General features: G+C 43.1%; 7 protein-coding genes across 7 annotated transcripts; 5 read left to right on the top strand and 2 right to left on the bottom strand.

Moving 5' to 3' along the window:
- Window positions 1–28: 28 nt before the first annotated feature.
- EAE98_004967 (uncharacterized protein) lies at window positions 29–1,111 on the top strand (the record flags this gene model as incomplete). Its single annotated transcript, XM_038952588.1, has 3 exons — window positions 29–238; window positions 290–807; window positions 955–1,111. The coding sequence occupies 3 exons, from the start codon at window positions 29–31 to the stop codon at window positions 1,109–1,111; spliced, it is 885 nt and encodes a 294-aa protein (XP_038811238.1).
- Window positions 1,112–1,499: 388 nt separating this feature from the next.
- On the bottom strand, window positions 1,500–4,770 carry EAE98_004966 (uncharacterized protein). Its single transcript, XM_038952587.1, has 3 exons — window positions 2,931–4,770; window positions 1,850–2,865; window positions 1,500–1,762 (listed from the first exon to the last, which is right to left on the bottom strand). The coding sequence occupies exons 1-3, from the start codon at window positions 3,245–3,247 to the stop codon at window positions 1,542–1,544; spliced, it is 1,554 nt and encodes a 517-aa protein (XP_038811237.1). The 5' UTR covers window positions 3,248–4,770; the 3' UTR covers window positions 1,500–1,541.
- Window positions 4,771–8,258: 3,488 nt separating this feature from the next.
- On the top strand, window positions 8,259–8,483 carry EAE98_004965 (uncharacterized protein; the record flags this gene model as incomplete). The annotated part of the gene is made up of 1 exon (XM_038952586.1): window positions 8,259–8,483. The coding sequence occupies one exon, from the start codon at window positions 8,259–8,261 to the stop codon at window positions 8,481–8,483; it is 225 nt and encodes a 74-aa protein (XP_038811236.1).
- Window positions 8,484–9,486: 1,003 nt separating this feature from the next.
- On the bottom strand, window positions 9,487–9,957 carry EAE98_004964 (uncharacterized protein; the record flags this gene model as incomplete). Its single annotated transcript, XM_038952585.1, has 3 exons — window positions 9,487–9,610; window positions 9,633–9,706; window positions 9,874–9,957. 3 exons carry the CDS (start codon window positions 9,955–9,957, stop codon window positions 9,487–9,489), a joined length of 282 nt encoding a protein of 93 aa, XP_038811235.1.
- Window positions 9,958–11,037: 1,080 nt separating this feature from the next.
- On the top strand, window positions 11,038–12,482 carry EAE98_004963 (uncharacterized protein; the record flags this gene model as incomplete). Its single annotated transcript, XM_038952584.1, has 4 exons — window positions 11,038–11,086; window positions 11,518–11,633; window positions 11,889–11,997; window positions 12,475–12,482. 4 exons carry the CDS (start codon window positions 11,038–11,040, stop codon window positions 12,480–12,482), a joined length of 282 nt encoding a protein of 93 aa, XP_038811234.1.
- Window positions 12,483–13,427: 945 nt separating this feature from the next.
- On the top strand, window positions 13,428–18,282 carry EAE98_004962 (uncharacterized protein; the record flags this gene model as incomplete). The annotated part of the gene is made up of 5 exons (XM_038952583.1): window positions 13,428–13,481; window positions 15,645–15,915; window positions 15,982–17,103; window positions 17,392–18,072; window positions 18,137–18,282. 5 exons carry the CDS (start codon window positions 13,428–13,430, stop codon window positions 18,280–18,282), a joined length of 2,274 nt encoding a protein of 757 aa, XP_038811233.1.
- A 2,682-nt stretch (window positions 18,283–20,964) lies between these two features.
- Window positions 20,965–22,855, top strand: EAE98_004961 (uncharacterized protein; the record flags this gene model as incomplete). The annotated part of the gene is made up of 2 exons (XM_038952582.1): window positions 20,965–21,607; window positions 21,669–22,855. The coding sequence occupies 2 exons, from the start codon at window positions 20,965–20,967 to the stop codon at window positions 22,853–22,855; spliced, it is 1,830 nt and encodes a 609-aa protein (XP_038811232.1).
- Window positions 22,856–25,212: the final 2,357 nt, after the last annotated feature.

Below are 25,212 nucleotides of genomic sequence, written 5' to 3'. Positions count from 1 at the left end.
GAGATTTGTCTTGACGCTCTTTCATATAATGTTGCGCTACATAAATAGAGTCCGGCAATTATTCGAGTTGTATGGATCCTCTGCCATTCCGCTGTTTGTTTTCGGTAGCCGCACTACTTGGTGTATGCAGGCAAAAGTCCTTGGTGAGCTGAAAGAGGGACAAGATCGACCTGATAACTCGAGGGCTACTGAATTCAAAAATTCAACGCTCGCAGAATGTAACATGGTTGCTGTGGCTGTCTGTCTCCCAAATTCTATCTACAATATTTCTAATACTAATACTGGGTAGGCTGCTGTTGTTGCTCAGATAGCCGTGACTGGGCTATCACTGGAACTTTCAAATCAGGCATATTGTCTAACAAAAACGTCTTTTGTACCGAGCTTGATATTTGCAATTCTAGCTGTGTTTTATGTCAGCTGCCTGCAGCGTAGATTTAATCGTCTACTCACAGGGGAAGATATACGTCGATGGATCAGGGGAAGTTCAAGGAAACCGGGTGCCAAAAGATGGGTTTGGTCAGTCGACGAAGAAATAAAAGCTCGTTGCTTTATCCCGAGCGCATCATCAGTCATCACAGCCTCTGCACCCCAACTGCTTCTTTCAATCTCACTCACAATGTTAGTGATTGCTTTGGGGGTGTATTTGGGGAATTTTGGGACTGCAGAGCCTAGCAACACGAAATTTGTATTCGCACTGTACATCATTGGGTTGGTATTCTTCGGCGGAGCCTATAGCATGGCGCAATATTTTGATATCGAGGAAATTTGCTCTGAGATTGACATCATCAATGGGTACCTGACTGGATGGTAAGCAAATCACACAAATCAAGATGGAGGAGATAGGCATCAGCCTCAGGCTGCCAATAACACGACGAGGACGAATGTCAACTCCGAGTCTAATCCGCTACTGAAGCAAGCCGGAACTATAGGGCGCAACTCTCTAACTACTTCTAGGTCAGAAAGAATGCGTAGAGATCAGGCAAAGAATTCTCAACCCCCAGATCCTGAGGGAGGTAATACGGAAGATAGTATCAGTAAAAGCGGCAGCGAGGCCAGCAGCAGGAGTAAGAGCAGCATCAAAGGCAAAGAAAGGGTTGGAAAGAAAGATTGAGTAGCCAAGAAACATTTCGTCAATCTCAGGATCTGTCGCGATTCAAGTGAATATACATACGTGAGTGCACTAGCGCACGAACGTATTGCAGATAGCTCTCGTAGCTTTGAATCTAGAATAAGATAGACACAATATCAATCAATGCATTGAAACTATGAAGACGTTATAATCACCAACGAGGTGATATTAACAGGATCCGGTAGGTCAGTTGTGATTCTTACCGTGTTCAATCATTCGGGGTAGGCATTTTGGTTCAGTTTCCGATATCTAGACTGTGTTCAACGAGTATCATCAAACGCATTACCACTGACTCGATTTACTTTAAATAACCGTGAAAGTAGCTACTAAATCTCATCAAGAAGTTCACACCCAAATCCATAAAGATGTACGAAGAGACTTTATCTATTCATTCTCCCTAACATATTTCTATCTACAAAATATATCTAAATCCTCTATTGTCAATCTCCGTCATATCCAACATACCCTTCTCCACAGCCTCTCTTTCTTCTTCTTCACTTATTTCTCCTCTTGCCGCCTGCTCTGCATCTCTTTTCTTATTACTTGAGTACATGTAAATGTACAGTACAACAACCATTGCTAGTTTGACCGAATAACCTACTAACATTGCTATGTACGCTGAGTGATATCCGGCTTTAGTCATGTTAGTCCAGCATTCACGAGACAGAAACTAGGGATGGAAGAGGGACATGAACGGAGAAGAAAAAAGGGCACACTCACGAGCTTCACTTTTAATAAAAGTTTGCGGTCCAACTATATTCCCTACGCAATATCCCGTAAACAGCACCGCGGCCGTCAACTGTTTTTTCGTATACCCCGCAATATTACTACTCACCATCGTGAGACTCATGCTAAATCCTAACCCCTGAAAATAGCATAGCCAAAGCGCTACTAATCGTCCCCATTTATTACTACTTGGAAGACCAACCAACAATCCCGAACCGAGAATACAAATCGTGTTGGCGACTATCATGGTGATGCATCTTGAATTCCGAGGGAATTTCGTGCATATGTATCCACCCGCCATTAGCGCGAGGAATTGCACTGCTCCGCCGGGAATTTGTAGGTACTGGGTACCGAGGGTATCGAAACCAAAGGTTCCGACAATGATAGATGTAAAAGATGTAAGAGCAGAGTTGGGGACTTGTGCGCCGACAGCCATGACAAATAGGATCCACGTTTTAGGATCTTTGACCGTTTGCCATGCTTGATAGGTCTGGAAATGATGGTTCTTTACGCCTTGACGATTCGATGCTACGCGGGAAACGGCAATGAGACGTTCGTGGGGCGTGAGGAATTTGGCTGTGGAAGGGAGATCCGGGAGGAAAATGAGGGAGATTACGCCCCAGAAGATGGAGATCGCTCCGAAGATTAGGAAGACGTACATCCATTTTGGGAGACCGGTGGTAATGTGTCCAACAGCGTAGCCGATGAGACCTCCAAACATGGTTGCGATGCCGTTAGTACAGTAGTAGGTTTCAAGACGGAGAGGTTGCTCGGCAGACGTGTACCACATGGACATTAAAAGGACAAAACCAGGGTTTATGGTTGCTTCGACGGCGCCGAGGAGGAATCGATTGGTTGCTATGCCGCCAAAGGAGACACATGCTGGAGTTGTGATGAGAATCACACCCCATGCAATAGTGGTTAAAGAGAGAAATTTTCCAATAGGAAGGCGTTGGAGGAAGTAACCTGATGGAAATTGAAAGAACAGATAGCCGAAGTAGAAAATCGAGCTATATACATTATTAGCATGGCCTGAAAAGTATCATGAAGGAACAATGCATATCGATGATCTCACCTCAGCCAGGAATACTCTTGTCCTTTCAGATGGGTACCCTTTTGCAATCCATACACACTTGAGAAGTTGATAGAATTCTTGTCTAGATATTGCAACATATACGTGATGAAAAGAATGGGCATGAGCCGCATATCAATCTTTCGAAGCACTCTCTTCGCTTCTTGAGGATCGACCTCGATATCCCTAGCATCTTGAAACAAAGCATAGTTATCATCCAGATGAGCTGCAGCAGCTGATGATGAATTATTCACGGCTTCACTCTTCGATTGTGCAGGAGAAGACGTCACATGCTTCTCATCATCAATTGAAGTTGCCATTTTGATACTGAGTTATTGCGAATACCAACTCCAGCAAATCACTCTCCTGGATTTCAAGACTTTAAAGAGCAGTCCTCAAAAATACTACACAGTGAAAAATTCAACAGAAAACCATAGCTGATAAGATCCACCTCCAAACCCCCAATATTCGCACACCAAATCCACAACATTTGACGGCCAAATACCTGGTTTCCCCTCACTTGAGATAGGGAGCCAACCACACATCACCATCTTCAGAATTTCATCAATCAAAATGAAGCAGATAGACCGAATACCACATCGATTGATGCGTATCAGAGGTCGCTTCACGGTTTATCTTTGGACGCAGAAGATGGTGTGACACGGAAATTTCCTATTCAGGCAGATGTCGTGATAATTAGTTTGTTTGCGCGATTGGAAAAACATCATAGGTACTTGATTAAACCCACGCGTGCGATGGGGACAATGATGTATGAAGTATTTGATACGTCCAAGCCTAGATTCACGACGGAACTCGCGATGTGAAAATGATTTCACGATTCAAAAGCTTCAACTAGAATACGACCTCAAATACTGTACTGTACAATGTGAACCATGAATTGGAGATATATCACGTGTTCGCCACGATCCCGACAATTCAGATCAACCATGTCTCCAGGCATAACAAGCGTAGCACGAACCCAAGTTCTTCAACTCTGGACCCAAAAGAAGGGACCGCCCATGAAAGAAACGAAGGACAACCATCTTCGTCGATGTCACCGTACCCCTAGAAAAAGCGAGACCCCAGAAACGCTTTTTCATTTCCAGGTCCCCATGAAAGGCAAGCAAGCAAGCAAGCAAGCAAAGTCGGCACCTCCAAACACCCAGCCCAGCAGCCCAGCAGCCCAGTCGCCGATTCACCCATCCCACCAAACGGCTTCCTGCATCCCGTCTCGATAAATAACATGTGCTGTAACTTCACAACATCTGGAGTGCTACTGTACCAGAATTTGGGTTACCGATTACATTACTCAACTACGGGATTTCACGACATGTTCACGACATTTCTATTGCATTTTGCTTTTCGAGTGCGTTTCGATTCTGGATCTGTGATCCGTGTGCGTAACTGTCTCCATCTGATCTTCTTAGCTTTCCAATATACCTCCTACATACATACATACATACATACATACACACATACACATCCCAACTTTCCCAAATAACGACTTTGCAGACATGTAACGAGGTTCCAAGAAATCAATTCCAAGGTCTTATTTTTAGAGATTTCCTGATTATATCATGCTTGCATTCAATATGCTAATAAGAGTAGCTCACACAACCTTCCTACTGCATATTTTGTATTCTTCTTTCATTAGTGTGCAGTGTGAATGCATGCTTCACCGATTAATATTTTATTACATCTACCTGATTCTATGTGCGAATTATTGTGTGATTTATTGATTGATTGCTTGATGAATCGAGAGAGCACGATTGGCACTGTTTACGAGGAAGATACTCTACAAGCACATACCTAAAGCGGTGAAGGATGCGAAAGGGAAATGCGATACGAATTCGAGATTGTGATTTGTAGATAGCTTTCTCCTCGTTTGATGATGATTACCAACAATTCGGAAGACTTGGGAGAGATTGGATGCAGGAAGAGGAACACTGCAGTCAAAACTCGCTGCATTAGCAGTTTCCAAACACGGTCAACGGAATGACTTTTTGTTGTTTGAGTTGGTTTCTGGTTGAATTTCTTTTCCCGTCAAACTAGTTTCCGGTATCTTATCCCCAGCCAGTAGTACTTCTGCTACAACACCTACCCTCCGTACTTTCGTAAAGGGATAATATTTCCAATCTTCTGAATGGTTTGATTTCCAGAGTGAGTAATGTTTCTATCAAATCTTATATTGTGGCTTGCTCGGTCCTGCGGGTCACGAATCCTTCCGTGTCAGCACATGCATGCTGCAGGAGAAAGGGAAGGCAGAGTAGGATTTCATTACGCTGCGCACTATCCTCATTATTTGCCCAGCGAGCCCAGTTGCTCATCCCAATGTCCGGGGACCGCCAAAGCTGAGAAAGAGAAGGGCAAAATCTCTCATGCGGAGGAGAGGCACAGCACGTGGCGCAATCCTTTTAGGCTTGGTAACTGCAAGATGGGGAGTGCGATACGGCAATGAGGGTGTGGCGATTCGGCGATACGTAGTGTGGTGGTATGCTATTCATGTCGAGTACCAGTGACTGTACCATTCTGTACTGGACTGCACAAAAATGCGATAAGATGCAGCCAAGATGGTGTTACCTTTGATCATATTGATATCGTGATACGTGTATATCGGCATCATCTATTTTTCAGCAGATATGCGACCAGCAGATGCTCATTCGTTCAAGTCGTTTCATCGCAGGTGTGCTGAGATCGGGACTTGCTCGTGATGGAGGGTATATCAGCAACGACGTATAAGGCTGTACTTGTGTTTCATTGGTGCGCGGAAGTTGGCCGTTGCCGTATTGGAGTGTCAGATCATGTGAGTTTACATTGCTGCTTTTTGAGTTTTCTATCCAGTTTGAGCCAGTAGGATCTATTACCCGGATGTCTCGGAGCAACTCTCGACGTGGCAGTGTTTTTCCTTTTTTCCCTCATTCAAAGGAAATGTATCTTTGAAAATGGTTGTAAAAGCTATCACCAGAATGGTAACAATTCATTTCGTCGTTCTAATCGGTTTTTTGACATTGTCCCGTGTGGACTTTCTTATGCATGAAGCATTGGAATTAGATTAATAAATAATTTGTTTACCGAATCAAGCGTAACTGCCGCCTTGTGACTCCGTAGGGAGCTGTTGTAGACAAAATATATCGTAAAAAGATAGGTCTAGAACTATGGTATGTGGGAATGGATGTGTGGGGGTGGAAATTCAGGGAGCACTCAAAATTGAGCCCCGTTTGTCGCTCTGTAAGTAGATTTGATTATCACTGGAGATAGGGAAATGGTGGAGTCCTAATCCCAAGACCGTGCCAGTTCATTGGAGCATTGATGAGAGGTGAAGATTGGTATCTTGATTCAGATGAAGCGGGTAAGATAATAAGGCATGCATCAAGGGCTCTCGTAAGTTCTTCCGTAAAGCCTGAAAGTTACATTCGGATCAGCTTCCCCCTCAAGCGAGTGTCTAGGATTCGGTGTCGGAAATATCTCAAGTGCCCTACGTACGTAAAATATGGCAGAGTAGGATTGAGGAAAAGCCATTGACGATGTCTTCAATCTTGGATAAGCTATCGTACATGTCCGTAAGTGAGGATTCACGCCGCGAATCATGCGGACGTTGAGAGTTAGTTTGGGCGGTCTCGAGGGCGCTTTACTTTAGGCTCTTTCAAACGTCGTCAGAGTCTTCTTTTTGGTTTCGCGACATGTCCCGATCTGGCGCTGATCACAATCTATTTGCTCTTGTGCTCTTGTGGAGTTTTGGGTCGAAAGACTCGAAACGATTATCCCGCAACTTGGAATGGAGCTGATTGATCTTCAATCAATCTATTAGCCATTTCCAAAACACCAAAAATAGCTTCGTGTTTAGACGTGTTCCAACTTATGTTCTACGGCTAAAGGTATTAATGCAGCATGATACGATGTTTCTCAAACGGCCATACTCCATTGAGGTATATTCCGTTAGATAAGTCATCGTGTTGCTCATCTCGGTCTCTCTTTATCAGAGATTGAAGGACTTCGGAAGCACTAAAAATAAGAGAACGAGAGAAGAGATATGTTGCAAATAGTATGTCGAGTAATGCAGCGAGGTAACCAAGAGTCTATTCGCCACGGGACTTGCCATGAATTCATAATTCCTATCTAGTTACTCGGGTCTCGTGGCGACCCGACTTTTCGATTGAACGGCTAGATACAGAATGTGTTTCCCGTGACCCAGGTAGTAAGTTACGTGTACTTGGGGAATCTTCCAGTGATCGTTATCGTAACTCAAAATTTGATGGAAAATTCACATGATTTTTGTTCGCTGTAAGGTACAAGTGTGTCCCATCATCCCATGCATATTTGCCATGAGGTTGATATTGACATTTTCCCATGTGGGAACTAATCTAAGTGCAAGCAAGCATTAATGTCGACAAGGAATTACAAGCTGTCAAACAGGGGCTGGTAGGCAAAAAATGAAAGTGTGCAACGGTTTGGTTTTAGGTGTCTTAACACGCATAACAGGGGATGGATTCAAGGAAAGTTTTCAGGGTGTTGTGGCGTCTTCCACCGACAAGCCCAGCAGCTTCCTCAATCCTTGTGATAAATTTCCCATGCAAGCGCACAAACCAAATCGTCGTTTAATCGTACAATGGAGTAGGGATATGCAATCCGAATAGGCGTTGAAGAAATGACGGGATGTTTTCCTTCTTAGCAGGAACTTTTGCCGTTGAGTTTCGGGAATGCGCGACTTCTTTGCCTGATTTCTTTATTGCTATTGGTTCTGTTGTTAATGGAGTCAAAACGTTACTTCGTGTGATTATGTGCCACCAGGGCGCATATGGAATTTACCTCGGTGGCATGATGGCATTCGGACCTGAGTCCCAAAAGCTCCTTATGAATGGTTGATCATGAAGAGGCTATCAGCGTAGTTGCGGCGATAATGTTGAGTCCATATCCGACAGGAAAAATGTAAGCTATACTCCGTAATAGTGATTGTGTAGAGGATGCTTGAAAATCAAGATCCAAGATCGTCATTCCCCAAAGAAGTGTACCGTGGCCCCCCTTCCCTCCCGCTCTGACAGGTCATGTTGGTGTGAGATGACAATCCTCGAGGGGAGCTCATTTTTACCACGGTCTAATTCTCCGAGGCAGCAGGGCAAAAGGACAGCGTGCAAGGCTTTTGAAGGACCTTGAGGGTCTACAACCCCAACGCAAGCACCCCACGAATGGTTCACGATGCCGGTACTGGGCTCTTCAGCCTGGGAATCTACCATGGATTAGAATAAACTTAATAGCTATCAAGATCCATCTTTCCAACGTCACTTGGTGTGAGCCTCAACATCTATCACTTATGTCGTGAACTCGGATTCTATCATGACTTCGCGTATAAACTTTCAGAATCAAGTGAAGGAGGTCGAAGAGATTGTTTTGCGCTGCCCGGGTAAAACGGTTGTGACTAGGATATTGATTGGTCATGAAGGTGGTCCGGAAGCTGGAAGGCATCTCCACACGAACTTGGAAAAAGAGCGTCCAAGAAGGAAAGAAAAGGAGATATTGGAGTGGGTGCAAATGCGAGAAGACGGCAAGCGAATTGATTAGCCAGTCTTATTGGTAGACGGCGAGACCGAATTTTGTGATAAAATTGCACTCCCCCTTCACCAGATGTAAACTTTCGGCATTTCAGTGAGCGGGTGAGAATTAGACGTTGCATGATTACTGTACCAGCTCACCGTCATTTTGCACATACGGAATTTTCCTTTGCTCATTTCTGTTCCATTTGCATAATGACGGAATTTGACAATGAATTGAAGACAGATATCGGTCTCCGGACTTTTTAGGTATTAGGAACCAACGGTCGAATGTTAGCTTCTCCGACTAACATGAGATTAAACCCTTTCCAAGTCTACGTGGATGTTTTAGCAGATTCCTAATCAGAGCCAAGGCTTTATTTAGTGCAGAGTAAAGCAGGCCATATGAAAACTTCTCACTGCTAGAATTCCTTCCCTCAAGTTCCTTTTCATTGTGATTTTATACAATCGCGCCTGAAAAGAGTAAACCATCGGCACAACGAATCATCACATGCTCTGAAGCGATTATACGTGATTCATGCGTGCGAATATCATCATGAAACTTATTTCCAAAGGCTCCTCCTCACGAACCGAAACAGACCAAATATCACCACAGTATGCCAAGGAGGCAATTCCAACATTTTCATGCCATCTCGTACCACTCTATCCACAACGATTAGCCTTTCAAATCCTACCGGTGTTGATCACGTCTCTCGAATGACCGAATAGGGAATATCTCCGACGCAAAGTTGCGCGGCCTTTTGGTGGAAGAATCGAGCCGCTGGACAATCAACATGATTGTTTCGGATAGTGATATTGTGGCTTTTTTGTAATTGGAGTCTGCAGTTCATACTGGAACCGTTCATGCTTATTGCCGGTTTTATTTCGAGGAGCATTTGCACTTCTGATGGTCGAGTGATCGAAATGTTTGGTTTGATACTATAAGAGGCTTAGATTTGGATGTTGGTGTCATGCACGCATACTAATATGCACTCGGTAGAAACTTTATCGAAAAGCCTTTCCTTTCTCACGGGTTAAAACTTAATAGATTGCGATAGTAATGGATTGTCATCGATGGCAGCCATTGATTGGATGACGGCTCTCAACTTTGCAAGAGCAACAGGACTCGATTTCAGATTGACCGATTGTGTCGGCATACTTTGATTTCAAAGATTCTTACCGTCTTTTGACTCTTGAGTCTCGCTCGACAGGACAGGGCAGGTTTATTTGATGTACCGTAGATGGTAGTTGTAACTTGCAAGTTAGTTGTAACGCTAATTGGAAAGAGTAAGAACTTTTGCAAAAGTTTACAGGTAGCAGTTTATGAGCGTGTTGATGGCGAATTGCCCCTAAATTCTAATACAGTACTATTTCTTTGCAGTATGCTGGATGTGACTCTTCGTCCTTTCGCACTCACTCACTTCCTTCTTGATTCCACTCCCCTTGTCAACCAATTTCCTCCAAAGTTTATCACAACCCATGATCCCGACACCGTTCATCTCCATTTTCAATCAAGGTTGAAGCTGCAAACACTCCACAGTTTTACACCATTACCTCTAGTGAAGCGAGCACTTCTTCATCGTCTCTGTTCATCCCTACGTCTTCCCCTCAAATTTCAGCCCTCTTTGCTTTGAGCCCTTGACCTTGCTGGCCTTGCAACTCTAAACCCAAATATCTGGACAACAATCGATCATCCCAGTTTCTAAGCAGAAGCCCTGCACTGCACTTGTCATTTGTTGACAGCTACAACAACCCAGCCGTGTAAGTCAAGCTTTTTTCTGCAATCGACGACAAGGATCTCCATCACAAACGGGTGTAATTGCAATCCTTGCTTCCGCAGAGAACCATTTGGCAGAAAAATAAATTATTGATCACCGCCTTTTGGGAACCGCAAAATTGAAGCTATTCGGAACGCATTGATGTTGAGAATTTGCCGCGTTGCGATTGTGAGCAGTTGTGGAATTTGATGTATTCACAAGAAGTTTGGATTGTGAGTAACTTCAATCATTCACTTGCGAATACGAACACGTTAGCTTTATGGTTTTGACTAATCATGATTCAATTCAGCACTTGGAGAAATACCAACATAGACATTAAATCACAAGGGCATTGAGGACCTACCTGCCCAATCGAACTCGTACCTGCTGTATTCTTGATGTAAGTTCTCCAATCTGATGAAAGGCTCCAAGACGGTTGAAATAATAAGATTTTCTCCATCACAAAGACAACAACCTCAACAACTAATAATATTCTAATTTACTATTAGGTCAAAAAGAGTGAGGTCATTGCACTCTGTACCTTGACACCGATACATCAATACTTTTATTCACATACGGTCCCGGTCCTCGGAATTCGCCGTACAACAGTTTTTATCAATTATCTCGAAAGGTGAGATGCAATTAATTTTTCCCCATTCTCCTACCAAATCTCTGGAATTCTTCAAGTGAAGTGAATTTGTCGAACGCCTCCACATTTGGTAAGAAGCGCGTCGCGGGCACATACAGCTTTGTGGGATTTAGCGATTCTTACCGGCAACCTTCTTGTATCCCATCACCTCGACCTCGCGATATTTTCATCCTGGTGCAATGTGCTCAGGTTACAACAGAGTCACCAACTGTACAACTCATCAACGTGGTATCTCGTACAAAAGAGAAGACGCGCCGTTTCGAACCATAGCGCAGAGGTGATTTTCTTGACCGCAATTTACCAAGCAAGATTTCACTTCAACAAAAACAAACTCTTCGACAAAACACCTTTCCAGCTAGACTTTTGCGATCGTTGGTACCAATCCTCTTAACTAGCTAGCTGCATGCGAACTTCACACAAATGCTAACCTTTCGTGTTACCCAGACTCGATCTACCCAATATTCCCAAAGATTAAGATACCCCAGTCGACTACTACATACCCGCCCACGATCTTCAGCGGCAGCCATCCATCCCCGAGATACTCGACGAGCATAAACTGTAACCACTCACCTGGAACTTCGGTCTGCGTCTGCAAGTTCGGTTAGACCTTTGATTTCATTGGGACTTTTTCCAACCTAAATCGAAGATATCGAGAGCAGGAACTCGGAAATCGGAAGATCGAGAATATAAAAATAACCATTGGGAAGAGCTAAACGTGGGAATCATTGCACGGCGCATTGCCCGCACACATCCACCTACATCCGCAATTAATCCCGTAAGTCGATTTCAATTCATCTCCCATCAAGGCATCCATTTTAAGTACAAGTCATCATTGAATTGCCATCGGGGCTTCTTCAATTATTTCGAAGATCTCTTACCGCCACAAATCAATATTCAATATTTCACAGCTATTTCAAGGACCATTTTGCGATAAGAAAATCCATCGAGTGCTTATCGGTGAATGAGCAGGGCTGCCCTCCTTCAAGGGTATTATTTTACATGGGATAGCTTTCTAACTAAAATCCTACAGCAAAGAGGAAACCAACCATCCACCATCTATCTGCAACTCTACACCCCAGCGGTGCATATTGGCCGGACCTTCACAGTCACCAGAATTCTTTCGAGAGGAACTCCTACAAGTAAGTGTTCTAGATTAAACTCTCTTCATTTTCTCCACCCCTCGATGTACTGTTATTGAACCATTACTGCGAGGTGCTTCTCATCCTTGCCTCTCTATCCACTACCACATATTTAGGCGAAGTGTCATCCGCTTGCAAGGCTTGTTGCAGATGACCAGCTTTATGGCCCTTGTATGGGTTGCAACCTTTTCCATATTTCTAATCACGATGTTGAATCTGGTCGTCTGTTGTTTACCAATCGTTCTACCCATGTTTCTATAATATATCTGTCCATCCGCTCGCTCTTAGAAGACCTGGTATTTTACCACGGTTATCGCTGTGCCTTGTTCTTCCGCTATCAGCCTCACTCATATTGTTGCGTCATTATCAGATTTCTGGTTCATCCGTACTTTGTATTGTGCTGTATGCATGTAATTCAATTTTTCGCTGGCTTTCTACTGTCAATATTTCTTGGAACATAACTAACATGAGAATCAGGTCCTTAAATTCATCACCGACTTTTACTGTCCAACCTTCACCCTTCATTAACACTGTAAGCTTCAAACATAGTCTTTACGTTCTCAGCATCAAACTATCTCTCCAATGGTCCAGTGACTACTAGATGGATAAGGCCCCTCGCGTACCCCAGGAAGCATACCCTGCCAGGGAAATGTCTAAGTTGCGCCACCAAACCCTGCCCCGTCTGAATCCTCTATCCACACCAGCGATCTTGGGACGGGCATCGTCGGTCCGGCCCATGTCGTATTACAGAACAGGCGCATCAGCTGCTCAGGTGTATTTTGGGCTTCTATCAAATTGCCTAGTGTTCGCCAGCCTCGCCAGCTCCAGAGACTCGACAGGAACAGAAAATCAATTGATTCCATTCAATCCCTGGTTTGAAGGTCAATTGAATCAATTATTGGTATCCACTTGTACTGATCGTATCATCCTTTTCTGCATCTGTAACCTGTTAGGTTCATCGCAACTGGATCTCCGTACTCGGAGAATTCACAATGGGGCAACTTGACGTTTCTCTTCCTTGCATAGCCTCGCACTATGGATACATTCTCTTTCGACGATCGCATTGAAGTGACATGAGACAATTTGAAATGAGGATAAAAGCTAATATAGAAACTTGCAGAAATAGCGATCTACACCATACACGGAACTCGTTTCATATCCCACCCGTCGAACGCGTCAACAAACCTTCGAAACTTCAAACCGAATCGTCCGTTACCCGTTAACTGTGAGTTGGACCCTTTCTCACTATGTTGCAATCTTGCACCAAGCACGGATGTCGCATGGCATCGCATGGCATGAATACATTGTTATCCCTTGCTTTACATAAACAACCATTTCCTAGTATTATTTTTTCAACGGTTGTCTCTAGGTGGCTGGTATCTTTGTGGCTATCGATCAAGTGCTAACTGAATTAGACGTCATCCGCCAAAATGTCCCATCGTCAATATAAGGAAGAACCTGGTAATGCAGTTAACAATGAACACGTAAGTACACAATCTACTGTGACTTTGACATCGTATTGCATATCCGATGATCGATCATATCAAAGTTAATATTTATGCGCTGCCCTGTTTTTCCCTTTTGATATCTTTCTAGATTTCGCAAGTTGCACTTCCTTAGATAAGATCACAGGGATAAGCCTCCTCGCTCATAAAAGCAAGCAAGGAAGTTTGGCTTCCATAATTTTTCCAGAACATAAATTTAGCAGGACTCGAGTAAATTGTGGATTCGTAGGCTCGTTTCACAATTAACAAGGGCTCTTGTTTTCAGCTACCCAATCCCACGCGATGAAGGCGACAAAAGTTTAGTTGGTGGTCGAGTCTGTGTACATTTTCTGCACGGCCTTTAAGCCATTCGCTTGACGGTTAAGATCAGCAAAAGACAAGGTGCTTTTAATCTCTGACTGATTATTTTGGGTTGGTGGGTGCAACCAATCAAGCCTTCATCTGTGATTGGTTGACTTGCTTCGAATGGAGATTGTAATGTTGCGCACGTATGCAGCTAAAAGTTTATGTAGATCAAAAGGTTGGTGTGTACAAGCGGCACCTGATGGTTTCTGAATTTCTCTAGTGTGATTTTTCATCAGCCTCTGAAGTCAATTTTCGAGATGGTTGTATGTTTGATTGGGTGCGAGGATTCGTCCTTTTCATCTATTATATTGTATTGGTTCAAGTTGGCCGACGCAAAAACAAATATCAGGAGGATTACGAAAGCATAAGCAGGATATTCATACTAGGCTGCAGGAAGTCTTAAGGAGACTTTGGTATAGTGGCTTGCCAAGGTTACAACGCCGCATCAACAACGGATGGTGTCTTTTTATGCTTCCCTCTTCCATTCCACCTTAAACCTTCTAGTAATATTCTGACACACGAACTAAGAAAGGAAAGTGCCTTTTAGCTTTTTAGCTTCTCAGTCGTGAGTCGTAATCGTTTATTATTATTCGGTAGTAAGATTTTATTCTTTTCATTTCCCTCCATGCAATTTGCACATACTATACATAACAATTTTCCCTAGACCACTCGCCTCATTCTCCCAAATGAGTCAAGTAAATTGGTTTCAGAAAATTATTATTATTTATTTTCGTATACTACTGCGCAAGTTCATGTGGCCAGCCCCACTTTCAATTCTCAAGCTCAAGCCCAACATCCTTTGAAAATAGACTAGTTGCCTCCACTCACACACACCGCTGTCTTTTCAGGGCCAAACGAACCGAACCTGGCCCGGACCATTTTTATTTCAATTTTTTCTTTCCTTGTGCACTTAAAAAAAGATGTTATAAACTGTAAACATCAATCCCCCCACCTCCTTGCCCCTGGCTACTTTCTCTTCCCTAAATTCTATACCCCATCTGGTCTCAATACCTTGCAACGTCCGCGCACCATTCTACATTTTCATGCGATATAACCCTTGTCACATTTATACCATGCGTTGTCCTTGGTTCCACTGAATAACTTACATTTCCGTTCCCCTTGCCCTCTTCCACATTTCTTTTGATCATTATCAAATCCATCTCATCCATCCATTCGAAGCCCTTGTTCTTCAAGCTTAATCTTCCCCATTTCAGACCACTCAAATTACCCTGCCTATCTCCGGTCCTGCTTGTTATAATCATCTATCTCATCAAAAGCTACTTACCCTCGTACGTTATCCTCGTTCAGATCAATCTTCTACCTACCCCATTCTGTTATTATTCTCCGGCTCCTTCGAGTCTTTATTCTTGCTCATCTCATAAGCTTTTCACCCTCGTCAGATCCACTACTTAAAAACTGGATCCTCGGACATTGCCTTCATCGCTTGTGGTCCTTGTCCACTCATCTGAAAAATTTCGTAATAGAAGCAAGGCATCTGTTATACTGAGGTACACCCTCGTTCTATTCCCTTGTCCCAGTCCCGCATCTAAAGATTTCTTGCTGTTTTTCTACCACTATTACTCTGCGCCGCCTGTCCTGTCAGAAGATCTCATTCCAGGTACCGCGCTGCTGCACTTGACCCTCGTCATCAAGGATCGACCACCACTTTTCATACATCTAAAGTCTCAAAAAATACATCGCGACGCGACTGGTTTTTCTCAATGGTCTCTACATTTTTGACGTTACATGTATCATAAAAGTTGAAGAAACCATAACTAACAGATGGCATCAATGCAGCATCATCCCCACCACGCGCCGCAAGGTCAAGGTCCTCCACCTTCGCACCATCTTCAACAACAACCGCGACCTTCGAGTATTGTGCATCAGCACCATCAGCAAGCTCCTCCACCACCACAACACCCTAACGCGTATCCTTCTGGACACGCTTTACCTCAATATCCACAAACTGCGACAGGGCCTGGTGGTCAACATCAAGAACTTCCATATTACCCAACTCACGCAAGTCCTTACAGTACTCCAAGCGCATCGGGTACATATTCATCCGCAGGTGTGTAAACGCGCTTTTTTGACGCGTTATACCTCAATTGTAGACTAGATACTAATTTTCGCATAGGTCCAGAAACTCCAGACATCATGGCGGCCACTCAACATATGACACGAGCTCCATATCCACCAATTTACCAAACCCCTCAGTCCAACTCCCCAGCCTCTGTTGCATCGCCTGCACATGAGAACAGAATGTATGCGTCATCTTCACAATTGCAACAAAGCCAGCAGATGTATTACCCGGGGCCACCTCAGCAGCAATATCCTCCTCCCATGGCTCCTGGGGGACCTTCTCCGTATGCGCAACCACCACCACCCCCGCAGCAGCAACAGCACCATCATCAGCAATCCATGACTTCACAGCCAACATTGCTCATGTCACACCAGACAAATCAGCACCAGATGCAACCACATCCTAATCAGCATCAACAGCCTGGTATGACTGGAAGTCCACGAACAAAGATGGAGCCACACGTTCCACAAATTGCTAGACCAAATCCACCTTTAGGGGCTCAGCATTCTGCGAACGGTACACCTCAAATGCAGCCCAACAATCCACCTGGAAATGGCGGCAGCGGTGTCAATCCCAATGCCGCACCGGGTCCAATTCCAGCAACTACCCCGCTCGTTGTGCGACAAGATAATAACGGAGTTCAATGGATTGCATTCGAATATTCGCGCGATCGTGTTAAGATGGAATATACAATCAGATGCGATGTCGAGTCTATAAACGTTGAAAACCTAGGCCCGGAATTTAAAACGGAGAATTGTGTTTACCCGAGGGCGTGCTGCAGCAAGGATCAATACAGGGGAAATCGATTGGTATACGAAACGGAGTGCAACACTGTCGGGTGGGCCTTGGCAGAATTGAATCCTTGCCTACGTGGCAAACGTGGATTAATACAAAGAGCGGTCGATAGTTGGAGAAACAGTAACCAAGATCCAAGATTGAGAAGTCGTCGAGTTCGAAGAATGGCTAAAATCAACAACCGTAAAGCGGTTCAAGCGGCTACAAGTCATAATCCTCACATGACTGGTCCAAGTCCTACAGGGATGCCACCTTCTGCGAACATGGGCCCTGGCGGTGCGGGAAGCATGGGCAAACCTAACCTTAGCGGTATGGGTGGTCCCCAGCTTCATCACCACCACGCCCATCCCGATGGAAGTAACCAAGGAGGAGAAGAAGTCGGTATGTTTCACCAGATGTGATGTGCGATTATTATTATTTTGTTATGATACCATTCTTGCGAATATACCTATTGATTGGGGGAAATTTGGGGCCTTAAAGTGACTAGTCACAAAAGCACTTTCATGTATAATACAACATTGCACTTTGCTTTCTGCCTTCTGCGATACCTACCCATTACCCCGCGTTATGTCTTTGTATTATTGTATTGCTCCACATTGCTTGCTTTGTATTGTTATTGCTTTGCTTCCCGGATAAACCTGAGAGGCTAATCAATAAACCCATGTGTAGGTGACGACGAATATATGGATGAGAATACTCACCATCACCATCAAGCTCCAGTTGGGCAATCTGCCAATTCGGGAGACGATGTGCGACAAAACCAAGCCTTCCCAGGTTTCAACAATAACTACCCTTCGAGTTCAGTAGGCGGAGCTTCCATGATTCCTGGTGCTCACGATGCACGTCCTTTACCCCGCGGGTCCCACCCAATTGCCGCACAATCAAAAGATGATGAGGATGGCGTCGATGTTTTCGGTAATGTTCCAGAAGCAAAGAAGCGCAAGTTCATCTTGGTTGAGGATCCCGTTAAGCAGAGTCGTGTTCGTGTCCGCGTTACTTTGGATACGGTCGATATCAATGAAATTCCAGACTCATACCGAAAGATCAACTCTGTCTACTCACGATCTTGGTTCCCTCTGCAAATGCAATCGCCTCCTCCATTGGCAAACGGCAGCGACTTCTTTCAAGATGATGATAGCGATGATGAAGTTGAAGGTCGAGGTCGTTCTCGGCGTGGCAGAAAAATGTTTCCTGTCCATTTGCCAAATGGTGATGAGGCCGAAATCCCTATTCCAAGAATGCGCAAGTCTCAGAGAGCATTGGAAGTCAAGCTTAATGATTTAGGTTACAGGATGACATGGCATCAAAGCAGAACCTTCGCGAACAAGTCGGTTTTCTTACAAAAAGCTCGTGAGTCATATCCCTGTCCTTTACATCGGCCGGTTGAGAAATTGTTACTAATTGATTATAACAGTTGATGCATGGCGCAACAAAGTCAAGGAAAATATCGGTAATGCAGGAAGAGACGTCACTTCCATTCCTCATTTCGATACTCGCTCCGGCAAGCGACGCTGGTTAGAGAGCACCAAAAAGCGCGAGCAACAAGACACCGACCCTTAAACGAGCAGCTACAGGGTTCTAAATCCTCAGCATTACATTGTACAATTTCAATCCATGGCACCTCTCCCCTCGATGAAATCTTTGGTTGGGAGGAAAAGATCTACAAAGATTCCCTTCTCAACACAATCCGCAACTACTCTTTCGTGCTGAGATTGGTGCTTTGACACACGCATTGCTCCTGAGTGCGAATTTATTGCGTTGCTTTTAGTTATTTGTTATTTGAATTTTGCTTTTTCGTATCACCAATGAGTCAGTGGATGACTGCGCGGATGGATGGGTGGGTGGTTGTTTGTTTTTTGTTTCGGAATCCGGCAAATCAGTAGTAAAATGAATATATTGGTTTGATTGTCGCGGGGTGAAATGAATGATTTGGGAAGGAAGGAAACGTTTGGTGCACGCATTACTTTTATGACATTGATTGGTTTTGGGGACGTGGGTACATAGATAGGGTGAAACGGATTGTTTGGGGAGATGCGAGACTGATTTCGAAAATGAGGGATGGGAAAAGGGTGGAGGCGGCCTTGTAATTATGCATATTAAGTACACACATAGATTAGGAATGAGCACTCTCGTTATATCGGGGCAGCTCGGTGAGAGTGTTCGCTTGTTTGTAGAGTTCACGAAAACAAAAGGAAAAATTGAGAAAAACACATTAAAACATGTTAAACACTTCCGGTTTCTTGGGATGTATGAAGTCTCCATGCATGGGATGTGGGTGTGGGTGATATGTTATGTTTGAAGTGTATGATGAGTGTGTAGGACTTTGTTGTGAAAGACTTATTTAATGGGCTGAGAGAAGTATTATATGGAAGCGTGTATGTAATTTGCTATGTATTGGTTCTTTTTTGTTGTGTTTTGGTTGTGGGTGGAAGGAAGGATAGTGTATCGTGCTGTTGGATTTGAGGGTTTGAGGGTTTGGTGGAATGGGAAAATGAGGAGGAGAAAAGGGTGAAGTGAAGTGCAGTGTAGTGCAGTTGGTGATAAGGCGATTGAGATTGTGGGAAGAAGGAAAGAAGGGACACGGGGAATAGGGAAATAGGAGGTGGGATGAAGATTAGAGGGTGAGAGAGGGTGGTGAAAAATGGGTGGGTATGGAGAAGCGAGGGGGGAGGGAGGAGGGAGGAAGGGAGGAAGGGTTGATGGATGTGGTGAGGATGGAGTCGAGGTTTGAGGTGGTGGATAGATTAGGGGGATATCTGTTTGCTCAGGTATAGGTATACGCAGAGGTTTGGTTGGAAGATGGTGAAGGAGTATGTATGTATGAGGTTATGAGTTTGGGAATGAACATTTTGAGAGACAAAGAGGAGGGCGGGAAGACGTTGGATGGGATGGATGGATGGAACTTTGATATGGTTGAGGAGGGGGATAGATCATTCTTTGGAAACGCCACCATGTCTCTGTGGTTTGGCAATCTAACTGATTTGTCTCTGGAGAGTTTGCAAAACTCGAAACAGCAAATGTGGTATAGCAATATCAAGTTATGCAAATCACTTTCACTGGAATCAGATCCGAGTTTGGTTTGTGATTGTTCACATCATTTATGCTTGTACGAGGAGTAGAATCAGTTATTCTCGGGAAGTTGGGGAACTGTCGGGATATCGATCATGTGATCTAAGAGGGCACTGTATTGCAACTAGCGTATGTACTAGCGTATGCACTAGCGCTAGCACTTCTACTATATTAAGTACTAGCTTCCCATAGTAATAATGATCAAGAACGAATAAACCACAAAGACTAAAGTACTATACACTTTATCAACCCAAGTTGATACCAACAGGAACCTCTTGCTTGCTTTGTGGTTGTTTCAAAACGTTTTTCGCTATTGCTTGGTGTTGTTATGTGGGCGATTGGCGTATCGTGATGGCATGCATTGATTTGCCAACAAGTAACTTTATATGGTGTCTTTGGCTGAAAGTTTTACTTTTCCTTGGATAAAAACATTATTACTACCAAAGAGAGAAACAAGGTAGTGGTATAGGTGAACACTCAGTAGCAACATCTAACTAAATTTTATAGAATGTTAGTACCTCAGCTGCAAGGTGTTTGTTCTTTTGATCATCTCAGGAGATCAATCTCAAGGTGGATTGCTTCCACATACTGAGCAGCCAGTTTGCTGGAATAGTCATTTATACTTCCTTCTCAAGTCATGTGAGAATATGGAAATCTCATGTCAAAACCCTATCAGATTAAAACATCAAACAAAATGAGACAAGACCGACATAGGTATATAAAACTACAATACAGCAGCTCCCTTTTGTGGACTTTCCTGCCACACCAAAATCACTTCTTTGTCAGATTTCTTGTATCTATGATATAATTCACTTTTTGTAAATAAATACCCGAAGTAATGAGCACAGTGAACCAGGAAAACTCAATCATTTAGGAATTGAACTGGCCGAGTATAGCCGAGCTGTATGGGAGTCAACTTTTAGAAGCTGTCAAGTTGTAATCAGTGAATAGATGGTGACCAACCTCGGAACACATATTTAAATTAACAAAGCTGCAGAAAGTGAATACTCTCGGTTCAGTAAACAAAATAAGCCGGTATTGGGTAATCTAGTTGAAGAAGGGCTCTTCTCGATCTATAAAGTTCTCGAATTCCTACTCTTTCACATCTACAATTATCAAATCTTACAAACTATTTACCTCTATAACAGACAAACTTACAACAAGATCATAATCATGTCTTCACCAGTTGAATTTAATTATTCCCTTCCAATCCAAAGAGACGATGGCCATGTCTACCACATGCCAAACTTCACCAGCGAATTATGGCTAGCAAGAGCTAGAAATTCAGAAGTACCGGACCTGATACATGATGCCGTTGGGTATTTAACATCAGAAGAGGATCGATCGATCCAGATGAACCGAATTCCACCGAACCAAAAAGTCTTCGTCAACGAGAATGAGAATGCGTCATTCACAGCTCAGCAGGTTGACTCGAAGACTATCCAAGAAGAGCTACCTAGCTTCGTTATGGAAGGTATCTTAAAGCTACGAAAGATGTTCCTCCGTCGCGGAGAAGGCAAAGACTCTGAGAAGTGTAGGTTCGAAGAAATTCTTAGATCTGATAGGGGAGAAACGAGTCGCACCTACACCATAGGATGGTCGATTCCACCAAACGGGGATAGTGGCGGAGTTGCTACAACATCGAAGGGCCACGTTAAGCATTGCGATGAACTTGCAGAAGCTACTCAATTGATTGCCAAGGTTTCACAGGCAATCATTCGATATGTCACTCCTGCAGAAGAACTGAGAGTACTTGAGTTACAGTCTGAAATCGATGTATCGTACACGGCTGGCGACGAGGAAAATAGAAATTTCTGTAAGTCCTGATCCACTAAGTTCATGTTTTGAATCACTTGTATTTCTAACACATGTTTCAGCAACCATACAGGTCAACTACTCCAATGTGGACACAGTCTCTTTGTCAGTTGAAATGGGGAAGTCTGGATCGTTACACATAGACGCGAAGGATGACCCAGCACGGATGTCGGTGCTCCTGAACTTGTCCAATCTTGTTGAAGGATGCTGGCCTGGCATATTTACCATAATGTCACTTCGTGACTACTGGGTATTTGCACCGTGTGATGCTCTAGTCTTCAGAGCAAGACATCCCCATCTCGGCATTCCACCAAGGATGATGGGAGACTCGCCGAGGAAACCATACGTTGCACCAATTCCGAAATTGGCGTGGATGGACCCAGACTTATACAATTATTCCAGACTGGTCCTCGTCGCCTACCCACAGAGAAATTTGATGAATCGTGCGCCGACCTTGAGAAGTTACAAGATGCCCGATCATTATCAACAAGATAATCCAATGGCTATCACCTTTCCTCATGGAGAAGCTTTCGCGCTTGCGGCATGGGGGACACTAAGACATCAGCACGAGAAGATCGCAATGCAAGACGCTTGGCATCTTGCTCACCGCCACAGCAGTGGCTCATTAGCTGTATTGCCGTCTGCCAAGTCGATTGCAAAAAGGGAAGCGTGGAAAGACGAAGACGGGAATCTTGTTCTACCTCGCGTATCAAGAATTCAAACAGTTTTGGACGGGAATTCCGCACAGTCTCGAGACTCTGCTCAAGCGAAAGCATTCGCCAGACTTAGAGAGATTGCAAAGGCATCTCTTTCTCAAGACTACTTCGGGCAACGATCGTCACACACAGAAGCTAAATACGTGAGTGTGTTGGGTTCTTCGCTTATTGAGCCACCAAAGGTTGCGCCAGGGAAGAAACTCACGAAGGCTGCCACTCATGCAATATTTGGAGAGAACCCATATTTGTGTTCTCTCTGTGACAAAAGGGTTCCAAATCCCTTGGCTATGAAGACCCACTTTAAGACTTCCCACAAGAATGACAGTGCCGAAGGGTTTGAAGCCGTCATGCCGACAAGAGACCCAAACCATCTCAAGTATCTACAAGAGGCGGGGGCTTCAAGTCTGGCGGAGAGCTCCAAGAAGGCTGGCAAGCGTCGAAGAATGTCTGATTCAATGAGTGATGAACCGCCAGCACAGAAAATAAAGGCAGAGGATCCAGAAGAGGCTATTGTGATTTCTGATGATGAGTAGATTGAGGACTTTGCGGTTACTTCTGTACAGCGCGGGAGAAGGGAGTAACGTCTCCAGGAATCGGAGCCATATCATACGAATTGTTTCAAGGATATGTAGATATTGTATAAACTGTGAATTACCCAGGTAGATAGTGTATCAAGTTATTCGAATTTCTCTTTTTAGACTTGTCTTCTGTGAAACAAATGTGTGAAAGTTTTTGTAGAGCATATAGTGACTCCTACTTCTCTCCTTTCCTTCTTCTAAATCTCCTCCTTCTCCAGCTGTTGCCATTTCGGACTGATTTGTATCTATAGTCGAGGTTCAATTAGACACACTGCCGTATCAAGTGAAGCTTAGGAACACGAATGCATTTCTTACTGTTCATATCGTCATGTGATTTCGCCATCAATGACGTACTTGCGTTGATTCCGTTAGTATCCATAAGTAAGCCCCGCTCAAGTCATGTTAAAAGCTTATGCTATAGAGTTATATTGACTTCGTATAAACGGTGATACTGATGAATATCCTCTATATTAGTTTCAAGCTATTTTCAAATCTCATATGAAAAGCATGAGACTAGAATTCATAATTACCTGCGATTTATTATGATTAAGCATGTATAGTATCTGTTCTATTTAGATATCCCTAGTAATCTTCAATAACTTCATGAAAACAAATGAATGTCGATACTAGATTCAGTAACATCAGACGATGTCATTCAAATGCTATATGATTACTAATTATAAAATTACTTTCGGCTGATTTATTTAGGTGATATCTAATAGATGCTCGATTGCAACTAGAGTAGAGAAATCTATAACTAATATTACAGACTTCTACTTTCAATCCTCTTAACACTTTGCTAGTAAGATGAAGTTCTCTTGATGAGATTTCACGCTGTATTATATTCATGTTCTATACTCGCTAGTAGTCAAATTTCATAATATTCGATAATATTAGCTAATAGCGCTCTATGTTCGTAAAAAGTTCATAGAATAATCTCCTTAAAACTGATTTTATGAAATCATATCTCCTGAAATAATTTAATAACTCCTTATATAAATTTCATACAGAATATCCCAAAACTAGTCTACTAATAGTATTCATTTCGAACTCGGAAAATGATTCAAGTAATTATCGTTAGTACAGATGACTCCTCTTTGATTAGTTAAATCTTTCGAATGATTTAACCGAAAATGTCTACTTCGCTTAATTCTACCGGATTATAACTTTCTGAAAAATTTATGCCTACTTTCAGAAATAATGACTCTCAGTAGATTCTTTTAATCTCAAAATTTTTGATTTCTTGAGGAAAGTGAAACGCTATACATACCAATCAATTTTCTCGGACAAGAGACTTCTATATCATTAGAATCTAGTTCGAATAGAACGCTAATCAATTTAAATCCTCATAGTGCTTTGAAACAATCGATAGTAAAAAAACTTATCAACTAGTCCTATTAGCTAGGAACTATACATGCTTGTATCTGAGTGTACTATGTCGAAAGTTAGAATCTAATTAAAGAATTCTAAGATCAAGATCTTGTAATGCAATGACAAATATATATCTCTAGTCGTTTCGCTATGTGAATACTACGAAATGAACTCAGCTAGCCATAAAATAATCTTGCTCATTGACTATATAAAGGCTGTGATCTTAAAATTAGATAGGACATTACGAGATGTATTCCATATCTAGATATGCACATACTTTTCGCAGATTATGTCAACAATGATGGTTTGGAGTACACATCACCTCTAATTTTGAAACTCTGAGTAGTCACTAAACTAGATTTCCAGTCAAGTACTCTTCGTCTTAAACTGATTCTTCACTGAGAAGCTTTCGTGGTTCCGAGAATTATTCAGATCTCGAAAAGCAGAGACAAATACTTCTTCGTTCAGTAACAATCAGTAGCCATCCATTGATCCCGATTTTCAAGATACCGAATACACAGTTCTATCCAGATCCATAAATGAATTACTCAACGGTGCACCATTTTTGAAATTCCACTCTTCCGTCTCCTTTCCAAGAATGATGAATCTCATATCAGAGTTTTCCGAGCAAAATTGGCTGTATATGACCGGCTACCATCCCATCTCGACAAATTGACCGCATCTAGTTCACGCGAATCTATTAAACACTAGGTTTATAAGCAAAACAATCTAAAATCTCGGTTTGACTGTATAGGCTCGACGCTAGTCAATCTGATCCAAGATATTAGTAATCAAAACAGCCTAGTGTCTCGCTTGTAGCTCAGCTTAAAGTCGCGCTTAACAAGAATTCAGAGATCAATAAGCGAGATAACTGCCGTATTGCAAATTTGACTCTATTTAAGTCGGTTGCCTAGTAGTATAACAAACAATATCAGTAAGCA

This window comes from Botrytis deweyae, assembly GCF_014898535.1.
Source record: "Botrytis deweyae strain B1 chromosome Unknown BDEW_009, whole genome shotgun sequence".
Taxonomy (NCBI): Eukaryota; Fungi; Ascomycota; class Leotiomycetes; order Helotiales; family Sclerotiniaceae; genus Botrytis; species Botrytis deweyae.
The sequence above is the reverse complement of the archived record's forward strand: the minus strand, read 5'-3'. Positions and strand labels throughout refer to the sequence as shown.